We start from the raw sequence: 26786 nt of genomic DNA, 5'->3' as shown, positions 1-26786 counted from the left end.
CTCTCCCACACCCAAACTCCCTGCCAAGCTCTGGCTTAGGAGCATCATACCAGATCTTGAAATCAAATCCTGGGGTCTTGCATGATAAATCAGAGCAATTGCTGGGGCTTGACTGTACCTCCTTTACTTATGGCAAGTCTGGAGTGGTTAACTTGCCTGACGATTTGACAGCGCTTCACCTATAGAACAAATGTTACTGTATTAGTAATCATTGATAAAATTCATGCTTGTTTTGATGGGAAACAGGAGTAGGTCCTTGAAAAGCACCTACTGTCTCAGGAGAAACTTCCCTGCAACTTTGCTGGCATCCTTATGAATGCTGAGATTTTCCCAGCTAGAGCACTCACCCAAAGAGAATGGGCCTGGGGCTGCTCTGACCCTTGAAGAGCCAAGTATGAAGTAAATAAGTTCAAATTCTCTGCCCTTTATTGCTTCCTTATGATACTTAATGAGCCCTCCCTACGCTAATATATAATCTCTGCTCTGCTACCCACACCACACAGCCACTAGAAATATTCGGGGCTGCCTTCCCTCTGTTTTGCTGGAGGATTCTCTGAAGGACTGGAAGTTGAATAGTGGTATCACAATAGGCTGAAGCCAGAGGTTCAGCTTTCCAGCCCTCAGACAGACTCAATGCCCCTCTCTAACTCGGTTGGAAAGCTGCAGCTCGAATTTCAGCCTATGTTAAGTCACTGCGCAGCTCCGCTCCTTCAGCAAAGGAGAGGGAAGCCAGGAGAATCTTTTTCTAAAGCAAAAAACTGAGGGAGGAGAAGGACGGGGGAAGGAAGCAAAAACACATGGAGATCGTTTTTTGTGCATCAGAAGGAGCAATGAAAGGCACAGGCAACTTCTCAAACATGCCAGAATAGCTTAGTGTGATTTGTAACCAAGAGGAGGGTTGAATAAACAGCTCCAACAACAAACATCAAACTTCTTTGGGGGAGAGGAGACAATTCAGGCAACAATGTCCTGCATGGAGACCCTGCTACCACCTTTCTGACTTCTGCAGAGGATGGAGGCATTTGTGTCATTTTCTATCACAGAACCATCAACACGAACTTCTGACACCAGCATCTCATTAAGTGGAGACAAAGACTTAACATGGGTTTCAATGTTAGCACACTGCTGCCCCACATCACAACCCACAAATCCAACATCCCAGCCAGCTCCCCAGCACCGATCTCAGCTACAGAAAGTGCCTGACCCCACATACCATGCTAGTATTTGTCCATCGTCCTAAACACGCTCAGAATTGGCTGCAACCCACTGGCATGAGAGTTGAAGACAGCAGATACAAGCCCAGAATGGCACGGAGATAAGCAATGCCTTCCTCATTTTTTCAGACAAACTAAGAGTATCCCCTCTTAAGCCTGCCAGACTGAGCGCAAGGAATCAGAACTCCATTCCTAATTAATACATCATCAGGTCCCACCGGCCAGGGACTTGCCTCCCAAGAGGGGAGCCTGGGCCAGCCCAGATGATGAATGAGACTTCAGGCAGCTGAATTGTTTCAAAGGCTAAACTGGCAACTGCAAGGACAAGCAGGTTTGGAAAGGCATGTAGAACAATAAAATACCCAGTACGGTTACATTTTTTTTTTTCTATTTAGCACTGAGACCTGCACTGTGTTATTGCTGCAGTGCTTTTCCTCCAGTCAAGCACTCTGCAAAGCTTATTCCTCCAGGAGCAGCTCCCCCTCCTGAAATGCAGCTGCTTCTCGGGTGTAAACCTCACAACTGCAAACCACCGCAGGGAAATCCATTCTGCCAGCTTAACCCCAGCAAACCAAGAGTAAGATCTACCACACTCGGGACATTTACACAAGACCAGCCCTCTGTATTTTGACCGTTCCTTGACACAGCAGAATAGGACTGACACATCCACTGCAGCAATACTCACATTTGTTGCAACAGACCTCCCAAACAGACACACCACACAACGTAATTTCTGTGTCTGCTGGCACCATTCCACAGCGTTAAGCTCTCGCCGTCCCTTCAGTCACAACTGCCCCAGCAGAGGCAGCAAGCTCTGCTCTGCTGCTGGAAGACTCAGCGGAGCACCAGCCAACTACCTCCCCCTTTCAACTGAGCAAAGTGACTATTAAAACCCAGCAACTGTCTCCCGTTCAAACCAGATGGCATAAATAGCTGGAGAGCTATCAAACAAAGTATACATTCAATACTTCGGCGTAACATGAAAGCCCCGTTAAGCAAGTGTGTGCACACATACACACCCACGCTCAGGGACCAAAGCAATGGCAGAAAGTGCTCGATTAACTCCTCTAGAGGCTTAAGTGTCTGTCGACACTCGGGACATTCACACGCCATGAGCACTGGCCAAACTTCCGTGGCTTGTGCAGTCCTTGAGCTCTCCTGAAGCTATAAATCGCAGCAGGCTGCTATTATAAACAAGGGAAGCTGGAGACAGGCAAGTTGATTAAGACCGTCACTTTGTGTCACATCTGACCCATTTCCAGCTGCCTTCAGTAACAGAAAAAGCCACCAGACACCCTGCGCTCCAACGACACTAAAGAAAAACCGGGGATACGCGTGGAGCTTCATAACTCAGTTCCAGCTCACTTACCTCGTCCATTTTTTCTGATGTTGGAGTCTGGTCACCAGGCACCATTTCTTTAGCCTCCGAGGTCTCAATTTTGGAGGTCCTGCTCAGCTGATCAATGGGAATCATGCTGGCCTCCGACGTCCCCCGTGAATTCTGACCCAGAGAAGCCGTCCCAGGGACGGGCTCATCATCGTCAGAGTCGGGTAACGGCGTCGGGCTAATGTCCTCCAAGCCGGTGCTGGACGGGCGCGAGGAAGGCGTCTGAGCTCTGTAACCGGGCTGAGAGTTCGAACCGTACATTGGGATGGGAGAGAGCTGGGAAGAAGAAGAGGAAATAGGGCTACCTTCCATTCGGATTTCATTATCTGAGTCATGCTCGTTAAGAAAGGGTAACTTTGTTCTCTGCTCTTTTAAGAGCATCTCAATCCTTGAGTCTAAACTGTTATGCTGCATTTCTGACTCCATGGTGGGGGTGCCAGGGGTCTCGCTTCTCTCTGGAGTCTGAGAGAAGGACGCTGTGCTCGGTTCAGGAACAGAGTTCGAATCGGGCAAGGGTGGAGGCTCCTCCTGTTTCTCCTTCACCGGGACAAAATCGACGTTCGTGGCAGCGCTGCTTTCCACAACCATCTCAGCGGGAGGTGGCGCAGGTCTTCGGTACTCTGGTTCCCTGGAAGTTTGGGGAAACTGCTGCTCATCGGATTGGGGAAACACAGCTGGTGCTTGGTAGGGAGAGAAGGCAGATTTATAGCTCGAAGAACTAGAGTGGCTCAGGGGAGGAGTGTGAGAGAACTGAACTGGCTCCTGCTGATGGGATTTGTACGTACTAAACTGATGCTCCGGCCCTCGGTAAACACCTGCCGAGTTGTGAACATAGTGATGTCCCGGGCGGCGGTTGTAGGCATCTGTAAATTTCGTTTCGTGTCTCCTGGCTTTGTACGCGCTCTCCTGCCCAAAATGGTACACGGGCGTTGTCTGACGACTAGAATAGGTGGAATCCTGGGAAAACGGCGTCCCTAAGCGTGGGGTGTGAGGTGTTCCTTGGGACTGGGGGGTAAATTGGCTGTACGAGTTGGGGGTATCTTGCCGACAGCTGGAATAGGCTGTGTCATGGGAAAACGGCGTGCTACTGTTTGGGGTAACAGATGATCCCGCAGAAGAAAGGTTAATGTCTTTCAGGCGCTTTAGGGAATCCGTCAACTATACAAACAGAAAAGAGAAAAGCACCTAAATACATAATTTTTGAAATATATTTGTGTAATCCATTTGGTTTTCAGAAGAGCTGACTACCCAGGAGTTTGCATTGATTTCCATGGCAGAAAAATAGGTTAACAGTATCCCTGAAAACACAAACTATTATCCATTATGAACAGTTCCCTTTGATTTAAAAAGAAAAAAGCAAGCAAAGAGTAACTTGTCTATGAGAGGAGGAAGAAGAAAGCAGATATGGCAGTATTTCTTATAAGCTACACCAAGAGCACCCGGTGAACAGGAGACTTGCACATGACTTTTAGCTAAAAGAATTTCGATTTCTATCAACTATGCTAGGCTCATCTAAATCGCAAATAAAGAACAAAATGAAAAGAATTCTGAGATATTAAATGATCGATTTCACTTTTTTTGTGAACAAAGCAAAACATACCAATCAGCAAACTGCCAACCTGCAATCAAATCTATGTACCAAACCCGCACTTGAATGTGGACTTCTGTCAGTCCAGTGGAGGGAGCTGACCCACCACCCTCTCTAGCAACAGTTTGTCCGTATCAAGGCTAAGGGTATAGATGTGATGCAGGTTCTTTTTAAGTGGGGTTTGCATATGGCCTGGAGGCAGGGACGTGGCTGGAGGAACAGTCAGGTCCCTGCTGTTCTGCATGAGGGGGAAGGCAAATGTCAGTATTTTACTAAACTACAACAGCAAACAAGCTTGTTAGCAGATTCTAGCAACAAGAACATGATGCGAACAGCTAAAGTTACCCAAGAAGCAGTAATTTAGGTGGTAACTGGGGGAAAAAAAAAAAATCAGAATAATAATATAATACGTGAACACAATATCTGGAGAAACAACCTTAAAGATAATTACAGCAGGGACTACTTTGGGGGATACCATCAATTAAGTGTTTTGTTGTTAACCCTGAAAAAGGAATAAGAAAAAATCTGTCCATTTTTATTTGAGATGTGCTGTAACCAGCAGAAATGAAAAGCCAGGCCTTGTTCATAGCAGATTCCCAGTAAAATCATTACTTGACACCTTGCTGGGATGTAAGGAAGAATCAGCCTCTTTATGATTTTGTTAAGAGGATACTGTGGTTTTGCCTTGTTGTTGTTGGGGTGGTCGGTAGGAGAAGAATTTTATTTTTTCAGGTCAATGAGATTTTCCACATTCAAAGTACAGCTCTTACCTGTCCTGAAAACATCTGATCACAGAATTAACGATATTACGGCATTTTAAGAAGTCATAAGAGTGCAGAGAAGAAAAAAATAAAATCTCTGCCAAATCTCTTTCAAGTGTGATGTCTTAAAGTGGGGTCCTAAGCCACAATCAGGAGCCAAATTACTTTTAGACAAGCCGGGGTGGGGGCTGACGACTTCACACAAACAGGATCCACTTCCCCCTCGTCCCCCCATCCCAATGGGGTTCGCAGGGGAGCAGGTAACTGTAAGAGGCCATTTAGAGAATTGTACCTTAAATACCAAGGGACCCCTGGAAGCCCTCAGGAATCCTGTCCACTGCTTTCATTAATAACTGATTCCAGTGACTAATTATGATTCTGAAAAATTGATGCCACTATTCAAGATTTGACACCTCTCCTCTTTTAGCCTCTAAGCAAGTCTGAAAAACATACACGCTAAGGATTACCTACTGCAGACGCCAGGCCAAATGTACCATTGTAAATCATTCCCCCTGACTTCAAGGGAATAATCTCATCTCAGGGACAGATCTGATCCAGTCCTCTTAACTGCAGGAATTTCTAATGTTAATAGGGCACACAGTGTCGGTTCTGTAGGTATTTTTCATTCAGAAAGACAAAATGCACTTACCACCGGCATACAGATTAGGCACACGTACTGCAATTGCAGAGAGTTAACATTTGCTATGGCAATTATGAGCAAGTTATATTTAAATGTGAATTAGTAACATGAACTGAAACCATGGCAAGACAAAAAAATGAAGCTAAATTAAAAGTGTTAAAACACTAGCATTAATGAAGCATTTGTTTGGAATTTTCTAGAAAGTTATTCTTAAAAAAAAAAGCCAAGCAAACATACCTGGAGAGTTTCATTCACAGTTGGCGACACATCCTGTTCGGTGCCCACGGGAAGGGTCTGAGGAGTGTAAAGACCATTAACGAGCAGTTCATAGAATCGCATGCGGGTTTCACCTGCACGGACCACAATGGAAGAGTTGATTAAACAGAAAGAACACAGTTTATGTAAAAATACATATTCTTGTCATCTGCACGGCCCCGCTTCCACTCCCAGCCCATTACATCCATGCAACAGAGGGACAGGTATCACCTCTGAGGCTTGTAGGGATCATTTTAAAATAATCTGCTGGGCAAATGAAGCCAGACGCTCCCTTCTCCAGCCAAGACAAGGAGGTTTCTGAATCGCTGTTCCTCCTCTCAGCCTGCTTGGCAGCTCTGCTCTTTATCATGCTTTCTGGAGAGCAGCAGTTTCCCTCCTCTCCAAAGTGCCAAGCGAATCACTTGAAGATTCAAGAAGTGAAACTCTCACCCAAGGGACAAGCCTCTGCCAACACCCAGAGCCACTTCAGCAAGCTCTCCCAACACACCTTGCTAGTAGAAACGGGCTGTTGTTAATGCAAACACAATGCATGGGAATGCCAAGCACAAAACCATTAACGATACTTTTCCAAAAAGACCCCAACTAATCCCTTTTTCCCCCCCTCTGCCTAGTTTAAGGTGTGCTCAGTGGCTCCCTTTGAAGAATAAAAGTCAGAGAAGCAAACCGTCCCATATATTGTTACTGAGCCTTTGCCTTTTCATTCCTAAATTCTACAAAGACCCAGTTCCTTATATACTGGATTTTTCGTTACTACAAAAACCCAATCCTACTTATTTCGCAGTCTGTAAGAAATCTGTCATGAGCTTCAAAGGCCATAAAATCAGACACCAAAACTACCTGAATTTTGCTCTGAAAGATAAAGAATACACAGCAAAAGGGACAGACCCAGCACCTAAGCCCAGAAAATGAATTCAGGCAAGAAGTCCCCCCAAACAAGACAACTTTCCTGAGGAAGTCCTGCAGGATCAAACCCCAAACTCCATGTGAATCACTCAGTGCAGTTTGAAAGCAAAGCCCTCCTTAGCACAACTCTGCATATGGGAAAAGGCTCATTTATCTTGAATAAATGCTGCAGATGAGGTTATTTGCTTATCAAATCTCATTTCATAAAGTCTTGAGTCACATCCTTGACTATGTAAACTGGTTCAGTTCAACTAAAGTCATGACAAAATAGATCTCTTCAAGACAAGAGCTTGAAGAGATGCTTGAAATATTATATTTGAAATATTAACGCACCCCATCCCCCCTTAAGACTACAAAGCTGTGGATACGGAAGTGTCAAGCTTACCTTAAAACTTGTCTTTAAATAAATACAAAGTAATTGTTAGAAAGTTTCATAATTCTTCCTGGATCCCCAATATAATGCAGTAAAAGTTACAATTTCATTTTCAAAGAGGTTCATGAATGTGAAATGATTCCTAGCTATTTCTCTAAGGACAGGTAATTGTTAGTGTGTCCATTCTGTAGATGGATAAACTGAGGCAGAGAAGTTGCTTTAAACTAGCCTGTCTTAGATGAGGAGACTGGATTTATTAGTTCCAGATTCCCAGGCCTGTGCTCTGGCCAGACAGATAAAATGACACTTTGGCTCCTAATATTTATTTTGCCAGACTATGAAAATCAAGTTAACCAACCTTTCATTCTCTTGAAAAGCTGAATATTAGAAAGAAACATTGAAAACTATACATATATATTTTAAGAATGTCCTAACCTGCTAACGCTATTTTAGGAATAACATTTTTATTCCATTCTGACAGATTATAGCACACTGACAGTCTTGCTCCTTTACAATGAAAGAGATGCAGCTCTGGAAAAAAAATAGATTGGAAGCATACAGCTGGCAAACGAAACAAAAATGCAATTTGAAACTAAGACTTCAACGTTTTCTCCCAGGAAACAGAAGCATAAAACCCTCTCATTTCCCTGATGCGCAGCTAACTTTCTTGAACAGCTGTCTGCTCAAGACTTGCAGAGTAGTTTATAAACGGAGGAGAACAAGGACTGTAATACAATCAGTTTGTTTAAAATGCCTCTTATTAAGACATCCACCACTTACGAGCCTGCTGTAGCATACATTATTAAATATACAAATGGTTAATTTGTTCTTAAGTGTAATTTTTACCTTCAAATTTCAAAGTAAGCAGAGGAAGGAGCCTGTCTGTAACAGTTAATGATACCAGAATTTCAAAGTATACACATGTAAGGTCAAGTTTAGCTGACAATAGAAAATATTACACTACTACAGTCATTTTTCTTCTAACGGTGGTCAGTAACGTCAAAAAATGTCCTACTATAGCCTCTTACCATGTGTGGCACACCAACTGCTGTATAGGTTGTGCACTAATTGTTGAAACCTTTTAATACAGAACAAAACAGCACTTTTAAGCAAATGGTGTTAACCATGTCCTCTTCCCAAGAAAGAGTGCAACAAATCAGTCTGAAACTAGAAATGCCATGTTTGCAATGAAGAAGTACAAGCGGCAACTGATCTACACCTCCTCAGCTCTAGATATTTTCTAAAATTTGGGCAAATTTTAGCAAAGCCCTGCACTAGTATGCTTGGAGGAAAGAGGAAAGACAAAGAGATGAAATGCAATGCTTTCGCACTTCCAAAAACTTTATTGGGTTCCCCAGGGCGCAGGTCTGGGGCTGAGAGTCGGTTACCCCCGGGACTCAGGGCTCCTGTCGCTTTAAGAGCCAGTCTCACACTTACACACTCGCACACACACCAGCGAGGGCTGCCCGGGCACTCTTTTTTGCTGCCAGCCTCCAGTTTGCTGCTAAATATCGATGAAACGCCAGGCATGCAGAGGAAAGCACCCAGCCCTGCTGCCAGAACCCGCATGTTTGGGAGCCAGGAATCCCCAAGGCTTTCCCAAAAATCCCAAGTTTGCAAAAGCCAGGGGGGGTCCAGCAGCCCCGGAGGTGGCTGAGTGGGGCCAGACGGGGACATGGAGATGGGGGGCACGGGAGAGCTCGGAGGGCAGAGAGCAGGGGACGGGCAGGATGGCAGCATTTTGCAAATTACAGGGCTGTCTCCTAGCAACAGACAACACATTTGGCTCCACGTGACTTGCAAAGGCCCCAGAAACCAGACCCACTCACAGGGGGACAGGAGCACTCCCTTCGTATTTTTAATCGCTGGGCCCTTGTGTCCTGCAACAGGCTCTCGTCTCAGGAGAGGGGCAGGCAGGGGCACTGCAAACCACAAACGCACGAGGCCAAAATGTGCCCCCTCACCTTTTGTATCCAGCTCCACGTGGATGATGTTGCCCATGACGGAGGTGTTGTGAAGGTGCTGGACGGCCTCCCGGGCACCCTTGACTGTGGCAAAGATCACTTTGGCAATGCCCAGGTGCTTCTTGTTCTTGGGGTTGTAGAGAATCTCCACCTCTTCTACTTCGCCGTATTTCTTGCACATGTCGGTCAAAAAGTTTTCGCGGATGTTGTCGTTCAGCTTGGCAAATGTGACCTGCTTGGGAGGCACTGGCCCCACGTAAAATTCATCAATCTGGAAATGGGCACAAGGTGGGGGGCAATAAAAATAATTGTCATCGGTAACGAGCATGGGGGAGGCCATAAGGATGGCACGGGAGGGAGAGGGTTAAGGCATCCTGCAAACTTTGGGGAAAGAAAACTGCCTCCAAGCCTCTGGGATGAACCCCGGAGCTGAGCAGTCTCTGCCGCCGCAGCCATTCATTGAAACCGGCTCCTTTCTGAGCTACAAACATGTATTTTGAGCAGTTCTGTCAGCAGAGAGCCCCCCCACCACCTCCCACCAGAGAAGCCCCCGAGACACAGCTCCAAAACCTTTAAGTGATCTCGTTAGACAGATGCATTGATTTCTCGTTATCTTTATAGAAGAGGATTATCGTTTAACAGTTTGCCAAATAATAACATTAATAGGAATATGACTGTCATTTAAACGGCCCATTAAACTATTCGGAACTGAAGCTTCACTCCCGGATAAACAGGAACACAGAGCTAAACCCAAAAGTCAGGGCAGTACCTTGAATTTGGGGACAGACAGCTCCAACTCCTTAGTTTTGGTCCATATTCGCCCTATTCTGGGATCCCTGACACAATCCACAGGAGCGATTCCCGAGTTCTGGAAGGAGGAGAAAAAGCACAAAACCAGCAATAACAGGGCTTGAAATTTAAGACACAAATAAAAGAAAAAATACACCCCAAGGAAGCATAGGCTGTCTCAAGGGAAGGGGAAAGCGCACACACACACACATACACACACGTGTCAAATTGCAATACTGCTGGGAAATGCACACAGATTGGAAACACAGAAATAAAGCCGCAGGTTTGGGCTCCTTCTCGGGCTCCTGACAGTTGAATACAGAGTGTCAGGTGGCAGTAACTTTGTGTGTGTGTCCCCCAGACCCCCCTCCCACACACACGCGCTATGGTGACCACGACCCGGAGGGACCCCCAGCCCCCAAAACGCCGGTAAGAGGGAGGCGGGGGGGGGGGCACAGCACAATGGGGGAAACCCGCGACCCCCTTACTCACAGGCATGCTGAAATGTTGCCCATCGTAACGGTAGAGTTTGTGCTGTCCTTTTTTCAGAGCCGGGTCAATAATCAACTTGTAACTTCTCCAATGGTGATTTCTTTTCTCGACAGAAGTGCTGGCTTGCGTGCTGTTCTCCATTCCGTTGATCCAACCTGGACGGAGGGGGGGCGAGAGAGAGGAGGGGGGAAGGGGAAAAAAGAAAAAAAAAAAAGACACAGAAAACCATAAAGTTAAAAAAAATATTCAACAAAGACCTCTTCGGGTTTTGTTGTTTTTTTTTTTTTTTAAACGAGCCGCCTGCTCTACACACCCAGGCAGGGAGGAAATCCACCGCGAAACGAGCCCTAAAATGGGGGAATTGCCAGCCGGGTCCCCCCTCCACCCCAGCCAGACAAGAAGCAGAGAGGGAGGAGGAGAGGAGGAGGAGGAAAAAGGAAAGGAGGAAAAAAAAAAAAAAAAGACCCAATCTCACTTGAACTCTGCTTTTTGACATGATCTTCAGGGTGCTTGGCTTTTTCCCCCGCCTTGATCTCTCGGAAAGACATCGCGCTCGGCGGCCGATCGTCTCCGGGCGGCGAAAGGCGAGCTCCCGTCTCACATGGGGCCGGTCACCGGCGCGGGCTGGCCGCCAGGCTCCTGCCTCCCGTTTTTGCGAGCCACCACATATTGTGTGTGCTCGCTGCTGGCGGCGGCGGCCTCCCACAATACACCGCTGCGAGCGCCGCGAACGCCTAACCGCCCTCCGCCGCCTGCACATTCACGGCGGCCGCGCCGCGCAGCCCCCGGCCCGCGGCCGCCCGCCGCCGCCCCGCCGCCGAGCGCCGCCGCATGGGCCGACACCGGCCTGCCGGTTTTTTTTTTTTTTTTTCCCTCCCCGCCCCGGGCTTAACGGCGTGCGGGGGGGCGAGTGGAATCTGCCCGCTGCATTTACCTTAGCGTAAACTGTTTCTAAACAAGATGGACCTATAGGTGGGACAAGTTGGATTTTTTTTTTTTTTTTTTTTTTTAGGGGAAGAGTTCGGTGAACCCGGGGACCGGGCGGAGCGCGGAGCCCGCCGCCCTGCTGCGGCGCGGGGTAGGGGTGGCGGGGGGATGCCGCCGTTCAGCAACACACAGCTAAGGAGGTGGGGGGGGAGGACTAAAACGGGGAGCAATTTTGCTTATTAAAGGTCCGGGGCCGGCGACAGCCAATCAGCGGGAAGCTTCCATTTTGTTGTAGGTATTAAAAGCCGGGCGGCGCGGTCCCCCCGCCGCTCGCCGGGGCGCGGAGCCGGGCGGCGCGCGGCGGGCGCATGGCGCGGGCGCGGCTCGGGCCGCGGGGCCGCGGCGGCTCGGCCGCCAGCGGGCAATTGGCTGGTTAAAGGCAGCGGGGCGGCCGCAGCCAATGGGCGAGCGGCTTCCATGGGGCTTGAGTTATTAGACGGCGGGGTGAAGCCATCCTTCAGCAGAGCGCTAAGGAGAGGCCAACGCGCCAGGCAGCCATTTTTCTGCAGTGGAGCGAAATGGCCAACTGGGCTTTTCCTTTGTTCCAAAAAGGGGGAATCCGCCATGTGAATCCGCACCGTCCGCTTGCGGGGAGCGCTCAGGTGGTGGTAATGTCTGGCATCATGCTAGAGGACTCACTGAAGAAGGAAGATCTAAAAAAACCAAACAAACCAAACCAAAAAAAAAAAAAAAACGGATTTTTTTTTTCCCTTATGATTCGGGATCCATCTTTGTCTTGTGTAACTAGGTCATGGCACACCCTATGTCAGCAGTTAACAGTTTCGAATGCCAAAAAACCAAGTAAATACATTCTTTTAATTTTTTTTTGTTGTTTTGGGGGTTTTTAAGCTTTCTGAAGCTGATAACAATAAATTTTAGAAAGTATTTCCTGTATTAAACACTTGATTCTTGGCCATTTTTATTAACTCCTTTGGTGCTTATAAGGTAACGTTTTAAATATAGGCATAGGAATAGTGCATTCTGGCAAAAAAGGGCAATTTTACTATGCTAAGCTTGCTTTCTTTCCTCTTATGTTGTAAGTACCCAGTCCATTCTGTCCTTGCTAAGTGTAGTTTTCATTTTAATGTTACCGAAGTGGTCCTTATTGCTAAGCCTTCATTTGCATGTCTTATGTTTTCGTCTGTTTATCTAAACCAATTTATGCTTTTTAACTGTTTTACTTATAAAGCAAAATATCTAGCTAAAAGTCGTTTACAACCAGTAAATGTTAACTAGGTGCTTTCACACTAACATGCAGCTTGAAACTAGAACATTTTTAGTGTCTGCGTGCTCCATGGAAAAACACTGAACGTCCTTTTTATGTACAGAGTAAATCTACCACAGGAAGGTAGATTTAAGCCTCGAGTAGGAGTCCTCGCTGCGTACGGTCAGTCAACATAGCTGGACAACTTTTTCTATAACTTTTTTCCCTTTTTTTTTTTTTTTTAAATGCTAGACCACTGCCATACAAAGATCCGTAACTATCTTAACGAGATCTGCTTTGACTTGCAAACTTACGAGAGAAGTGGTGATACACATCACATATATTTATAGCCGTTTTTTTTAAAAAAAAGCATTAACAACTTCACCTTCAGAGCTGCATTCAACTATGGCGCGCGGGTAAGTAAACCCTTTTGCCCTTGCAGAGAAACATATAGACCAGGCCTGTGTGGCTCATGTTATTGTCCTGGCTGGAAAGATCCTAATGGTCGTCAGAGCGCTGGCGATCTCCTTCTCCTCAGATACATCTAACAGTGTCTCTGAAATGTCTATTTTCAGGGAGGGATTTCTGTTTTCTGCACAAAGCGCTTGGTCGTCCGCAGCCCTGTTGTGTTTTGGGGGGTTTTTTGGTGGAGAGACGCAGTGAATCCATTGCAGGCGTTAGGTGGCTGTTAAAACTGAATGCACAAAAAGAAAAAAAAAAAATCTGCCTGTGAACAGCAAGATGTTACTGAGGTTGATTTTTAAAAAAGGCAAAAATGCGGTGGTGGTGGTGGTAGGGATCCCTTACATGTTTTGTCCGTCTAATTACAAAAGCTCGACCAAAAAAAAAGGCACAAAATGGGGGGGGTGTTTTTCAAGACGGTGAGTCTTAATGGCGGATGTCTTGCTAAGAAGCACTGTAAAATCCTTCATACCGAGAGGCAGTGACTTGGAGAGAGGGGGAAAAGGAGGTCTGGAAGTAAATCCAAAATGAGGGAGATTCCTTCCAAGTGAGGGACCCTTTGCAGCCTGAGTTTTACAGTTGGAGAAGCCGTGACGCAGTTGATATTCACAGCAGTTGTGCTTTAGTGCAGCCACCCAGCCCATGAAATGGCCTCCCCGCCGAAGTCTGGTAGTTTTATTATGTGAAAGCCTGTGGAAGCACCGTGTCCCCGGCACCGGGAAAGGCGGCTGGCGGCGGGCAGGGCGCTCCCGGTCGCGCTCCATGTTGTGTGAGGGTAGCCGCCATCATGGCTTCTTCGGCGCCGCGTTCTCCTCAGGGCTGGGGCGGCGAGGCGGACTCTCCCCCACTGCCTGGCGGCGCTTCGCGTCCCGATCACTGCAGGGAAATGGCCTTTTTTTGTCTTCCCCCCACTTCTTTCCCGCCCCCCCCCCCCTTCCCCCACCGCTTTGTGAGGGGTTGTGGAAGGCGACGCCGAGCAGGGAGCGGGGCGCCTGGCAGCTTTTTCTCCCTGCGGCTGGCGCGCACAAGATGGCCGCGCCGGGGAGCGCCCTGCAGCAGCGGGAGGCAGCGCTGCGGGCGGCGGGGCTGGCGGCGCTCCAGCCGGCCGGGGCGGGGGGGCGGGGAGCCCGGCCGGGCAGGGAGGACAAAGGCAGCTCGCATAATGCAGGCGAAGCCCTGGCTGCCTATAAATAACGCCGCCCGCCCCTCGCCTTCTTGCCTTCCCCCCGCCGCAGTGTCCCGCTCGCTTGCGTTTATAAATACCAAAAGATGAAAGCAGCCTAGTGCAGAAGAAAAAAAAAAAAAAATTAAGAGGAACAAACACCACCACCCCCCCTCCCCCAAGGAAAAAAGAGGCAGTTGGGGGGATGGAGGAGGGGAAGGCAGGCAAATGAGCAGGCAGCGCTGGCTGCGGGAGGAGCAGGGCGGCGCCGGCCGCCTCCCCGCCCGGCGCGGGCTGCGCTGCGCCCCGCCACCGCGCCCCCAGCGCGCCCCGCCGCGCGTCACATGGCTCTTTGTTGTTTTCCTTCTCCTGCCCCTCCTGGGCTTTCCCCCCCCTCCGCCATCGCCCGGCCGCTCCGCCGGGGCAGCGGCTGCCCTGCCTCCTCCCGCCCGCAGCCGGGGTGGGATGGCCCGGCCCGGCCGGCCTGCAGCGCTGCGCTCCCCGGGCTGGGCTGGCGCGGAGCCGGGTGCGGTGCTGCGCTGCGAGCCGCCATGGCCGGCTGAGGTGTTACATGTGCTGCTTTTTTTTCTTCCCCTTTTTTTTCTTTTTTTTCTTTTTCTTTTTTTTTTTTTTTTTTTTCCCCCGAGCAGATTTTCTTGCAGCTCGCTTTGGGTGGAGGCGTGGGGGTTGTTTCGGAGCTTCACAAGCCTTTTGTGCTCTGCGGGGAGTTGCACCTCGCTGCTCCACTGCAGAGCAGAAGTAGGTGAGCTTAGGGCAAGCCTGGCTTGAGCAACCACTTCAGAGGGCAGGACAGGGAGGACAAAGCAAACACTTGTAGAGAGGTGGCCTCCCTGGTAAGGCTAGAGCAGGACCGTCCTGCGGACCCTGTGGGAGGGAGAAGGTAAGTGGCTGCTGGGCAGAGCTGCCTGCGGGAGCGGCTTGTGCGGGGCAGGGTGCGCCCTGCCCGCCCGTTCCTGCGGCTCAGGACCAGCCGTGGGTTTGGTAAAACCTGTGCTGTGGTATGTGCCGAGGTTCAGGGGTGTTTGCCCTGCGAGGGAGCAGGGTGCTGCCGCGAAGGAGGCACCGAGGGCTCACGCTCAGCATTTCTCGTTCCCCCCTCGTCGTTCCTCGCCACCGGGTCAGGCTCTGTCGAGAATCAAGCGACAAACCGTCCGCACAAAACATAACACGTTTCCATGGAGGAGGAAAAAAAAAAAAAAGTCTCCGCAGTGCCAGGCTGGCTTTAAAACGCTACTTCTGCTCCCTGTGCCCCCTCTCGGGGTGCAGCTCCTGGAGCCTGGGGGGTCCGCAGCCGCCAGACCCTCCGCTCGGTCTCTGCAAGACGCGCCTTGTCCGGCCAGACCGTCTTTAAACGCCTGGCCCTTGCTCCTGCCAGCAGCGTGACTGCCTGCCTGGTTTACAATTGCTTTAAGTAACAATCTGCTAGTAAACTTGGAAGAAAGGGTGGCGTTATTCTTAGCTAAACACCATTAAAATGCGCCTCTGCTATTTCTCAATAGAGGTTAAAAGCATTGTAGCTTCCTGGAATAGGACAAAATGGCCGAAACAGGCGACGTGTAGATCAAAGTACGGTATAGATCTGTTCTTGGTCTTGCAGTGGTTTTTTGAACCGGAATGAAAACATTTCTGCAGCTTGCATCATAATGAGTTAAATCAGCACGTAAAGCGATTTTAAAAAGAGCAGATTGAAATGGCATCGGCTGTTAACCTTCCCAGGATTTTAAATTTATGTAATATCCTCATTTAAACCTTAACGTCGGTCTATTTAACCCTGAAGCAAACTAGCTCTGCTTAACGCAGCCCAGGCTCTGCAACGATACATCCAGCCCACAACACTGTGGGAGCTTAGACAGCTTTGTCTGTACTTGTACCTCTCTGTGCATTTTTCCAGGACTATGATCTTTGTCTGCAATTAATCATTGTTCAGGACGGCTGCTCCCGACGGTAGAATCCACGAGCTGCTCCAGCTGGGAGAGGTCCTGGAGCGTGCGCTGGCGCCGCGTCCGTGCAAACCAGGGCCAGAAGCTGCTGGGGCAGAGTTGTGTGGGTCCTCAGCACTTCTGGAAATTGTTTTTGTAAGTCTGAGCTGAAAATTCCTTTCCGTTTTGTAGGAGTTTCTAAATGACTGTGATGTTCAATGTAGTTAAAAGTCACCGAGGCAGTTGAGACCGGTTGCACTCAGGGTGGGTGGTTTCATGGCTGAACCTTGTATCTGAAAAGCTAAATGTTCTGGTACAGCGTTTTTAAATCCCAGAAAGGTCAAACCAGACTTTCATACTTGAGTTAGGTTGACCTCGGTTCACTGCATGAGACTCTCTACAGAAAGAAAGAGATCTTTCACTGGAAGGGGGGGAAAAAAAAGAAAAATACTTTCTTTTTTTTTCTCTGAACGGCACATTCTTGAAGCAAAGGGGTTTGTTCTTGCCCACAGGGTCCCTCCCCTGCATTGTGGAGTGGAAAACTCTTATGCTAATTATTTCACTGTCTGTTATCAATAAGAAGTGATTTAATTTCTTTGGCAAAGTGTTGCAACAAGAGCAAATCAGATTGAGAGGCAAAGTGAAATAGAAAATACGCAGCTGTACTGCCAAACAACGATGGTGGCTGTTTACAACATTTTGGTTTAGCCAGACTTGTACACAGAATCCTTTATATTGAAGGTTTTTGTGTCATGATCCACTGCTCGTGCAAGGAAACTAGATTAATAGATTATAAAGGACAAAAGAAACCTGGGTTCATCTTGTTTGATTTCCTGCATTATGCAGGTCATAAGATTTTTGTTAATTTTTTGCTTTTTCTTATTTGAAATAATTTAACTACAGCATGCCTGCATCTTAGAAAACATCAGATTTTCATTTTAAAATGGGCTGTGAGAGAGAGTAGAATAAGACTTGGCAAATTGTTTCCATCAAAACCTTCCTGACAGACTAGAAATGAAAATACCTTTTTAAACTTGTCTAGTTTCTGCTTTCAGTTTCTGGATGTTGCTGCATCTCAGTCCGCTTGACGGAGGAATGTTCCATTACCAGATTTCCGTCCCCGTGTAGCTATGTACAGGCTGATCAACCGAGCATTTAACGCTCCCGTTGCAGACTTTTAGAGCTCCCCCTCGGGTCCATCTTTGCTAATCCTGCAATTGCTCCTGTCGCGGTTCTCAGTGAACACTCCAGTGTTTCACCGGTTTGATCTGGGCAGGAGGGGACGGAGCGATCAGCGGTGGCCGGACTCGCGCCAGCCCCTCCTGGCTGAGATGTCTCCGTTAGGCATCCAGGGATTACACCAGCCCACGTTCAGCTGGTGTCCCAGCATGGCTCCTAAAATACTCTCAGATCTGCTCCTCCTTGGGACAGCATCCCCGTCCTGCTGGTTTATGGTCCTCATTCTGCACATATGGCTTTATACTTGGCCCTCTTGAAAAGGACGAGTCCTTAGCATTGTTGCTTGCAATGGCCTTTATTTTTTTTTATACCCCCTCTTGCTACTCTTGAGTGTCACCTACAAACTTGCTTGGCAATGATTTTATATTTTCTTCCAGATAAACAACTGCTTCAGTCTCCACTGTAGGAGTTTCCAGGTTCTGGGTGTGTGTACAGCTCAGCTGTGTCAATATTGGGTCAGGAGGAGGTTCTGGGTGTTCACCATCCTCTCGCCACACCCCAGTTTCCTGGGAAGAAAGCCCAGTTTAGGAGCTGGAAGGGAACCAGGAGGTTCATTGCCTGCCCTAGTGCCATTAAATAATGCAAGGCCCAAAACAGGTATTTGCGGGACACATAAAAAAAGATGACAGCTTTAGGACACGGGTTCCAGCTGCATTTTGAGACCTTCCTCTTAGACAGATTCTAATCCATTTCATTATGCCTTCTTGCTCTTCTCCAAATTTAATTGAGATTAGAGGAAAGAGACGAAAAATTACATAGAGCAACACAGTCACATTATTAGACTGTTTTATTTTTAGGAAACCAGGCTAAGAATATCAAAGGAATATTGAGTAGGAATATGGACTGGGTATTTGCCTGTTCAGGTTTTTTGCCATGAATTTTTTCATTTCTTCCTAAGAACAGCAGATGATCTGTCTAGGGAATTTTTCAGCCAAAATAAGCAGCTTCATGACAGATTTCACCTGCATGCTCTGAGGATACATGGGATATAAGCATTGAACGGGGAATCGCTGGTCTTTGGTGTTCGGCTGCCTGGGTGCAGAGAGATGTGTGGTGAGACCCAGTAGTGGAACAAACATTTATTTTGTTTAAGATCCCTACTACTTCTGATGGACTTGTTGGATATTTGCCAGGGCTGGGTTTTTTTGTTTCTTTTAAAACCGCATCTGTTCATTTTATTTCTGCCAGTATGATGACAAAGCCACCTCTGTAAGATAGGTAGTGAGTCCTTTCAGAGATCTAATCATTCTTGAGTCATAAAGGAATAAAGAAGCTGTTTCAACACCTGACTTGCAGAATGTTTTGTGTTGCTTCTTGCCTATTGAAATGCAGCTGCTGTTGAAACACTATGATCCCATCAGAATGTACAACCAGTTATTTTTTAGAATACTTTCAAGCTTACAAAAATCATTAAATAAATCAAGAAGGTTGGCAATTCTAATGAACATTCTAAAGCCATCAGATTACTAAACGTTTCAGTTCAGTGCTTCATGGCCTAAGCAGTACAGTTTTACAAAAAAAAAAAAAAGGAATGAAAAGAATGTACCATTTAAAGAATTGGGGCACTCAGCTCGCATCAAAAGGAAATGAAGATACAGATAAGTAATCTAAAAGGATATTTATGCATTAAAATTCTTGTGTATCTGGACACCTATCATTAAACAGTCTAGATGCAATGATAGCTGGAGACTCGTGAGCCTTTGTAACAAATACAGCACATACAGTGAACATTCTGATTAGAAGTGATGGAGTATAAAATGTTACTGCCAGAAAAGTGATGACAAAGATCAAATAGAATGAGTTTAGTTTACAGATGCGAGCAGTTTCTTCTCACTGGTGTGACGCAAACAAGGTGATACAAAACCAAGACAGTTTTGCCCTTGACATTGTCGCCATTGCTCTCGAATCTGCAGTTCCCATCTTGATTTATTTTTGAACAGGACAGTTGGGAGTGGCCCAGCTGGTCCACTAGGCCACACTTTTCGGCCGAGTGGGCCAGAACGCATGGAATTAGCGAATGCTGTGCCATCTATTGCCTTTCTACACTGCTGCATAACAGCAGCTCCCAGTTGCTAAGCAGCTGCAGAGCCGTCTCTGCCTTCGCTACCAATCAGCTCTACTATGGGAGCAACACGGGTTCGCCTTGATCGGTGGTGGGGAGCCGGCAGCATGAGAATGGGAGCAGTGGCTATAGCAAAATTGTCCATTTTCTGGCTGGCTGATGGGCCCCCTGGCAAAAATGCTGGAGTGAAGTGAAGGGACGCTCGGTGGCCCAGAAGCAGGGGGGATGGCAGGGAGAGGAGAGCCAGCATATGTGCACAGCAGAGGCCACAAAGGCAGCAGATCTCAGCAAAGCAGGGGGCACACACCGAGGAGAAAGAAGTGGGAGAGAGGCCAAATGCACAGTTCGGAATGAAAAAAACAAACAAACAAACAAAACCAGGAGGATAGTGTGGCATATGGAGAGGGGAAATAAAGCAGAACTTGCACAGCCTGCGAATAATTGAATAGAAAATACAGGAAGAGAGGAAAGGAGCTTGATTCATTACTGTGCTTCACATTGTGGGGACAGCTACACCCAGGAAGAGGAGGTGTGGAATACAACAGCATCTTTCATGTTTCACAGTGTACTGTAGGTTTTACATCTCAACCCCTGCCATTTGTGGTTTGCTCTCTGGATAGCCTTTTGTTTAGACTTGATTCCTGCAGGCTCTCTTCTTATCTTTGCCTCGTTTCTAACTTATTTTCATACTTGCTTTAGCTTTTTTTGTTTCTTTCAAGGTAAGTCTTACAATAAAATACCTTTTCCAGATACTTTGTTTTAACCTTCAAAAGGGCAGGCCATTGCTAATTCCTCACTGCAGTTAGTTTTCACTAAATCTGCAAAGCCAGGGATGTTTTTCCCCTTCTCCTGCCAGAGCTGCTGATGGAGAACAGGGTTCCCTTTACTTGCCAACACCTTCCCTTCCCCATTGTCTTTCTTTTTCCCTGTGCCATCGCTGCCAGCACTCCGGGCAGACTCGCTGTGAGCAGCGTGCAGGAAGGAGTTCCTGTGGCAGTCAATTATCACAAACGCCTTGCTGTGTTGCATAAGAGGGTGTAAAAAAGCGTCACAAACACCTGCAGGGGGGTTGTGACCAAAAGAGATTCTAGTTCTACCACCATTCAGCCGCCCACATGAAAAAATACTTTATGGTCTTGGCACCTAACATGCAATTGGGTGCGTAATAGGAAATGCCAGAAGAGCTGGCAGGGAAGTGAGGGAGATACACGTTCCTCTCTGGCTCCTCCAGACAGAGGATTGAGTGGCACATTTGTATGGGAGGGTGGGGAGAGGAATTAAAGCTCCTGCAGCTGTTGCCCTCCTCCACAGCCAGCCCTGGCTTGCTGGGAGGCCTGTCGAATGAAAAACACTTTCCCCAGGTCCAAAATGGAGTCCTAAAAGCAAAGCAGAAGTGCCCACCCAGATCTACAGTGGAAAGGATTTGCTGGGGCTCTGTGTATGTATTTCAAGCCAATAAAAAACTTGGCTGATATGCAGCCAGATGTGTTTTGTACCTGGAAGATTTTTGTCTAAGATGTTTGATTTGGAGGGATGCTATATTTTATTCTTTATTCTATATTGGTCTGGAGTCCTGCTATAGTCTATACTGTTATTAGACTTCTAAGACCATTGACGTCTAGGGGCACTCAATTTTTACAAGTAGCTTCAGCTGCTTTTCACACAGGGGCATTTTTAGCATTATGAGAGAGATAAGTTTAATTAGAATGGTTTCAACCAGGAAATCTCCCCACCTCAAGAAATCAGAGCTACTGTGTTAATCCCAGTAAGCAACTGGGAACTTGACAGTGTGCCTGTTGTTAGGATGGGAGTCAGGAAGGGTGAAATGTGTGTAGGAAGGGACAAACGCGCAGGAAATGTGCCATCAAGGACAGCGGTGTCGAGCTCGCACCGGGCAGCGCGCCAGCCCGAGTTTGGCGGTGACCCGTGGGCTGGAGCAGCGCTGGCAAGTGGCTGCACTCGACGTGCCTGCGCACGGCAGATGACAATGCCACCGCGATTGCTGCCCACCACACCTGCTCCGGTGGTTTGCAGCAAAGACCTCCAGCCAGGCTGCTCAGCACCGTCAACCCGTTCAGCTCGCATGTACCTGGGACAAGCCAAAAATCACAGGTCTAAAGCAAACCTGACACAACCACAGCTGGGTTTATTTCCAGCCCCTCAAGTTACTAATTAGCCTGCTCTGAGCATTGCTGTTTTTTTCATGGTTTGCTCTGGCTGGGGCAATGGCTGCTCTCAGCTCTGAGATAAACTCGGGCTGGGTCTTGTCTTTGTCCAGGAGTGCTCTGACAAGCCACAAACCTCTCCAGGTCCTGCCCAGCCAGATGACGACAGAGCAAGTGCTTCCTGCTTAGTTCTCCCTGTACATCTAGCAATCAATAAAAAACAGGCAGAAATTATGGTGTCTCCTGCAGGGATATAGAGAGAGGATTTTATCATCTTTCAGCCTGCCTTCCTGTAGGAAGTTTGCACAAATATCAGAGGGGAAGACACGAACTTAACACATTAACTGCCCTTTAATGTTGGTGCCATACATTACTCAGCAAAAGCCTGTCCCTATTTAATCCACAGTCCTTTCTCTTATAGCCTCCTTTGCCATCCTTTTCTCTCCTCCCATGAATATTCCCAGTTTCCCCACATTCTTGGCCAAAAGGTTTGAGAACTTCTGGCCTGGGCTAGGTGCAAGGGTGATGGCTGTTGCGTAGCCAATTCAGCAATGAAGTGTTGATCAAAGCCTGACTCTTCTAACGGCTCTGAAAAACATGTTTGTGCAGGTTGCATTGTGGCTCACACAGTGGAAAGCATATTTAACAAGCCAAAGCAGGGACCATTTAACCTTGAGGTTCTCAAAAGCCTCACAGAAAAGCACAACTCCACACATTTTGGGATTAGTGGAATCTATCAGCCAGCTTTTGGGAAGCGTAAAACAGATTTGGTCATCCATAGCACACTCACCTACTCCGCACTTATCCCTGCTACGTAAACTAAAGAAGCTGAACGCAACTCCTGCTCCGGTGCTGTGGCCATCCTAATTAACGTACGCTCCCATTGGTCTCAGCCCTCCCTTGTCTCTAAATCAGCAAGTACCTTAAAAAAATCTCTCTCTACCAGGAATTTCCTACTTTGAGAATGGGAGAAAAAGGGAAAAATAATCTGAAGAAAGCAGATACTGCAGAGAGCACTCTGATTTTGAAAAAAATCACATCTGGGTGCTTGCTGGGCCCGGTGGAGTGTTGGGTAATGAAAACACAGGAAGGCATAAGCCAGAGGGATTTTAGTGGAGTATTCTAAAGAGAGGGGTTGGAAATTGGGTAAAAATGCATTGTGTTGCATGGAAAGCTATTCACAGCCCCTTTTCCTGTGTTTCCCCAAATTGCTTCCCGATGGGATTATTCTCTGCTGCAGAGATGCAGAAAAAGCATCTGATGCTGATTAATTTCCCACAGATCTGTAGCAGAGCCCTGTGCTCTGAGCCACGAGCAAGCCTGCGCATCCCTCCTGAACTCACCGCGTCTGACTGTTCCCATGGTAAAACCAGCCACAGCTATCGACACAATCACAGCGGATCTCACTGGAAACGAGGCATTTTGGATCCCTCTCTCTCCAGCAAATCTCCAGATTCGCTCCTCAGTGCAGAGGTAGAGGATGAGATCTAGCATCACTGTGACAGTTCTGCCAGCCTGTGTTGACAAATTCCTCCCCATCGCTCAGTGCAACCGTGCCAGCACATCTGGGAGACACACGTATCGCCCAGATCCGTGAGGGGAGAGTTATGGTGGTGTTGGCAGACACTTGTTTGTTCATGTCATGCTTTTCAGAGATCTGTCATTGCGTTTGATGTTCCAGAAAAGCATAGGATGATCTTAACCTTGTGTTAGCCATTTTTTACAACAGAACTTTGCTTGAGAATTCATGCTTCAGTGAGGAACAGAAACCTGAAACTGCCCCCGAGCACCTACTGTATCAGGCTGAGACGTTACCACGTTGATTTACACACTCTTCTCGTGTAAAGTGGAGGGTTTTTCCCCCACAACTGCAAAGCCAAGAGCTCAATTTCTAATGAAAAGTGAGATTTGAAATACGGCACGTTGGCCATGCATCCATCAGGTAGGCATATTTGGCCCACATAGTCAGCACCCCTGATTTAAAGCATACCAGAGAAAATAACCCAAGAAACAGTATGTGTTGCCTGTAAATAACTGCTCTCTAGGTAGTAGTCAGTGTGTGTTTTATGAACAAAATCTGTCCAAACTACATCAAAGTGCCTGAATATTTGCTGCCTGATTTTGCTGGGTTGTGTGTCTAATTTGGCTAACACCTCCTGTTGCAGCCCCTCATCCTGTTTTCCTTCATAGCCCTCTGACCTTTATGGCAGCATTTGGACAGATTTTTTGTAGAGTTTATTGAAAAATTTTTGCACTGATTTAGTGTATGGGCTACTTGAGCCAAGTGAAACAGGAACTATATTCCTTAGGCATGAAAAGGCAGAAAGGAAATTTTCTTATTGAAATATAATTTTTCCACATTACTTAATAGTCTAGAAAGTTAATACCCTTCTGGCAGCACTTCCCACTGGGGAAAAAAAAATATGATTACAAACAACAATGTAATAATGTTTTAGGTTGGGTTAAACATCTTAGAACTGGCAGGTGTCACAGCCACCTTGCCTTCAGTGAAAAAGGCAATTGAGAGCCCTTATGAAACAAGGGATTTACATCAGTAGGAGCTACTACACAAAAACCAGGCACATGGCAAGGTTTGAAAAGATGGTGAATCATGTGGCCCAAGGGATTTTTAGGGATGGGGGCATGTGTGTAAAATATCAGGCCATGAGGACCAGATGGTAGAGCTCTGCATGTGCAAGAGAAACAGCAAGAAACGCCACAGAAATGGATACTGAGAAGCAGCTAAAAGTCAAGGAGACTGAAAAAACAATTTCATACCATTGTTCTGTAAACAAATTGAATTACCTTGAATATATAGCTGGCTTTGTCGTAGGCTTCTGCTCTTACACTGATTGTCACTCATAACTTCTTTGTGTGTGCAAGGTACAGTTCAGCTCTCCTATATTCCAGTTTTCCCTTCCCTATCTGCCCTGTCAGTTCACACCAAATTCTGTGGGGCAGAGATTGTTCCTCAGTAAGGGTCTGTGCACCAGACAAACAATTCTTGTGTAACATCTGAAATTTATCAGAAATTCACTCTACTTACATGGTAAGTCACATTCTTCAGGGTCTGTCTTTCCTATTGCAAACTCTTCAGGGCGTTGTCTCTTGTTCTATGTGTACATGCTGTAGTGGGAATTCATCATGGAAAACGCAAAGAATTAATATCAGTGGTTATGTTCAAAAATAAATATTTAAGGCTCCATCTTGTTATGCACATTCTTAATGAAGTTTATGAATATTTCCTTTGACATAAATGAGGCTACTTGTTCTTATTTTTAAGTTCATGTTTAAGTCTTTGTAAAACTGGGGTCTCTATTATCAAGAAGAAAATTCTTAAGTGTATTTCAAAAATCTAGTCCTAAAGACATTTAGGAAGAACAGGTCCAATGCTCATCTAGTTTAGATTATTATATCAACTAATAATATGAGTATACAGCAGATGGCGTGTGCCATTACTCCTCTCCGCAGTTGTGGCTACAAGGATGTACCAGTAGTCTGAGACCTTGCTGGTCAGCTAAAATAGTTGAATTTTCCATTAGAAATATTACTGCAAGCCATGCTTCGTAGCCTAAGGGCATGTACTATGATAGAGCTTCATTGATTAGAAACTTAAAACTTTTACAGTATTCAGAGTTCCTCCAAACAGAAGAATGTAGCTAAATACACTGAGCTTTTGTATAGGACTTTATGTGCCCGAAGCACTGCACACCTGTTAATTAAAAATAAGTAACTGAGACACTTAAATGCTACGTTTCATCAATATTAAAGTGACTCACTACAAATAGAACACCTATTACTTAAAAACGGTCTTTGGAGTGTTTACAGTTGATTTTATAATCTACTCATTTCATATTTTTTCATCCTGAATCTAAAGGTGTACAAATCTAAAAAGTTTCCTTAACTATAAAATGTAAAAGGAGACAAAGCTGTGAGAATGTAAAGATTGTTTTGTGAGACTTGCAAAAAAACCAACCTAACAATGGCCCACAAAATACTTTTATCCCCCAAAAAACCTCTTGATGGCAATAACTGACTTGAAAAAAACCCCTTAATTACAGTATTCAGGTGAGGAAGACTACTAAATCTAGCTGTTGATCGTAACATACGTGGTGTGATGCTGGTTTTGAGCCAGGTCCAAACAAGTTGTTTCAGGTTAAAACAACTCTTTCCTGGACCATTAATTCCCGTGCGATACTGGAATGGCCTCATCCATTGCAGTCGACTGGAGCTGAGTGTTCCAGGTAAGATACTGTAAGATTGCAGTTCATAAAGCATCTTTTCGACAGCTTGTGTATTCTACATGCTTGCGTCAACTTTTTCCTCAGTAAAATGGTTAGCTTTAAATACGTGTGGATTTGGCTGCATTATTATTATAATTATCATCATTATACACTTCCTTGGGTATTTACGTGTCCTTCCTCCTCCCTATCGCTGACGTATCCTTTTCTTGCTTTTTGTTTGCCGTCTGCTTTGTGCAGAGTCTTCCTTGGAAGAGATGTGATGTGCAGCCGTGTTTGCCATCGGTCTGTAAGGCCATCTAGTGACACAAACGTGCAGTAGAAAATGCAAACCCTTGTTCGAGTTGTGGCGTGTTTCTTTTTTTAGTTGAATTAAATGATCTTGCTACACTTCAGCACGCCCTTGGGATTTTGTTGTTATTCCCAGAAGTGGTATTTCAAAAATTTTAGAGTCAGCTTTGATTTCTTAAGAACTGACAGGGTTTATTTGAGACAGAGCTCAGTGCTAATCCCTGCTGGGAAAGAAACACATTTTTTTGTGCTGAATGGTGGCAGATTTGCACCCAAGCAGGTCTGTCACTAACTCAGCGTCACTCCCCTGACCTGTGTATTGTGGCCAAACGTATCTGGGTGTTGTGATCCCCTGCCTTCCGCGGCGCAAAACACTTGGTAGGTGCCTACAGCCATCACATCTCTGCAATTAAAAATATAAAATGCTGGTTTGTTTTCATCACGGCTCATCTTGGATGGATGGGACTGGGTGAATAAGCCATGAGCAGAGCTGTCAGTTCCTACTCGAGCAATAAATACAGTAAACAAGCAGCAAGTCCCCACCACTCCCAGTGCTGGCAATGAGATGCATTTTGGGGGATACCTTGAGGCGTCTCTGCTTCCCTTGCTGGGGCCGCCACAGCCCCTGCTGCATACTCGGCCGTCG

General features: G+C 46.7%; 1 protein-coding gene and 1 long non-coding RNA gene across 3 annotated transcripts in view; one reads left to right on the top strand and one right to left on the bottom strand.

Moving 5' to 3' along the window:
- SETD1B (SET domain containing 1B, histone lysine methyltransferase) overlaps positions 1–11070 on the bottom strand; it is a 42022-nt gene extending 30952 nt beyond the window's left edge. Inside the window, exons 1-6 of one of the 2 annotated variants that reach the window (XM_065646708.1) lie at positions 10863–11070; positions 10388–10542; positions 9876–9974; positions 9107–9377; positions 5828–5940; positions 2584–3759 (exon numbers count right to left, since the gene is read on the bottom strand). In XM_065646708.1, coding sequence (XP_065502780.1) covers positions 2584–3759; positions 5828–5940; positions 9107–9377; positions 9876–9974; positions 10388–10542; positions 10863–10935 — 1887 coding nt within the window. In that variant the 5' untranslated portion in view covers positions 10936–11070. Of the gene's footprint in view, positions 1–2583; positions 3760–5827; positions 5941–9106; positions 9378–9875; positions 9975–10387; positions 10543–10700; positions 10769–10862 lie in introns of those variants that run through there. The other variant, XM_065646709.1, reaches the window with a different exon arrangement.
- Positions 11071–14613: 3543 nt separating this feature from the next.
- On the top strand, positions 14614–25726 carry LOC135995118 (uncharacterized). Its single transcript, XR_010607076.1, has 3 exons — positions 14614–15103; positions 16115–16298; positions 22890–25726. It is a non-coding gene; the product is annotated as an uncharacterized LOC135995118 (long non-coding RNA).
- Positions 25727–26786: the final 1060 nt, after the last annotated feature.

This window comes from Caloenas nicobarica, chromosome 16 (assembly GCF_036013445.1).
Source record: "Caloenas nicobarica isolate bCalNic1 chromosome 16, bCalNic1.hap1, whole genome shotgun sequence".
NCBI lineage: Eukaryota > Metazoa > Chordata > Aves > Columbiformes > Columbidae > Caloenas > Caloenas nicobarica.
Note: the sequence above shows the minus strand (reverse complement) of the source record. Positions and strands in the feature narration are given on the sequence as shown.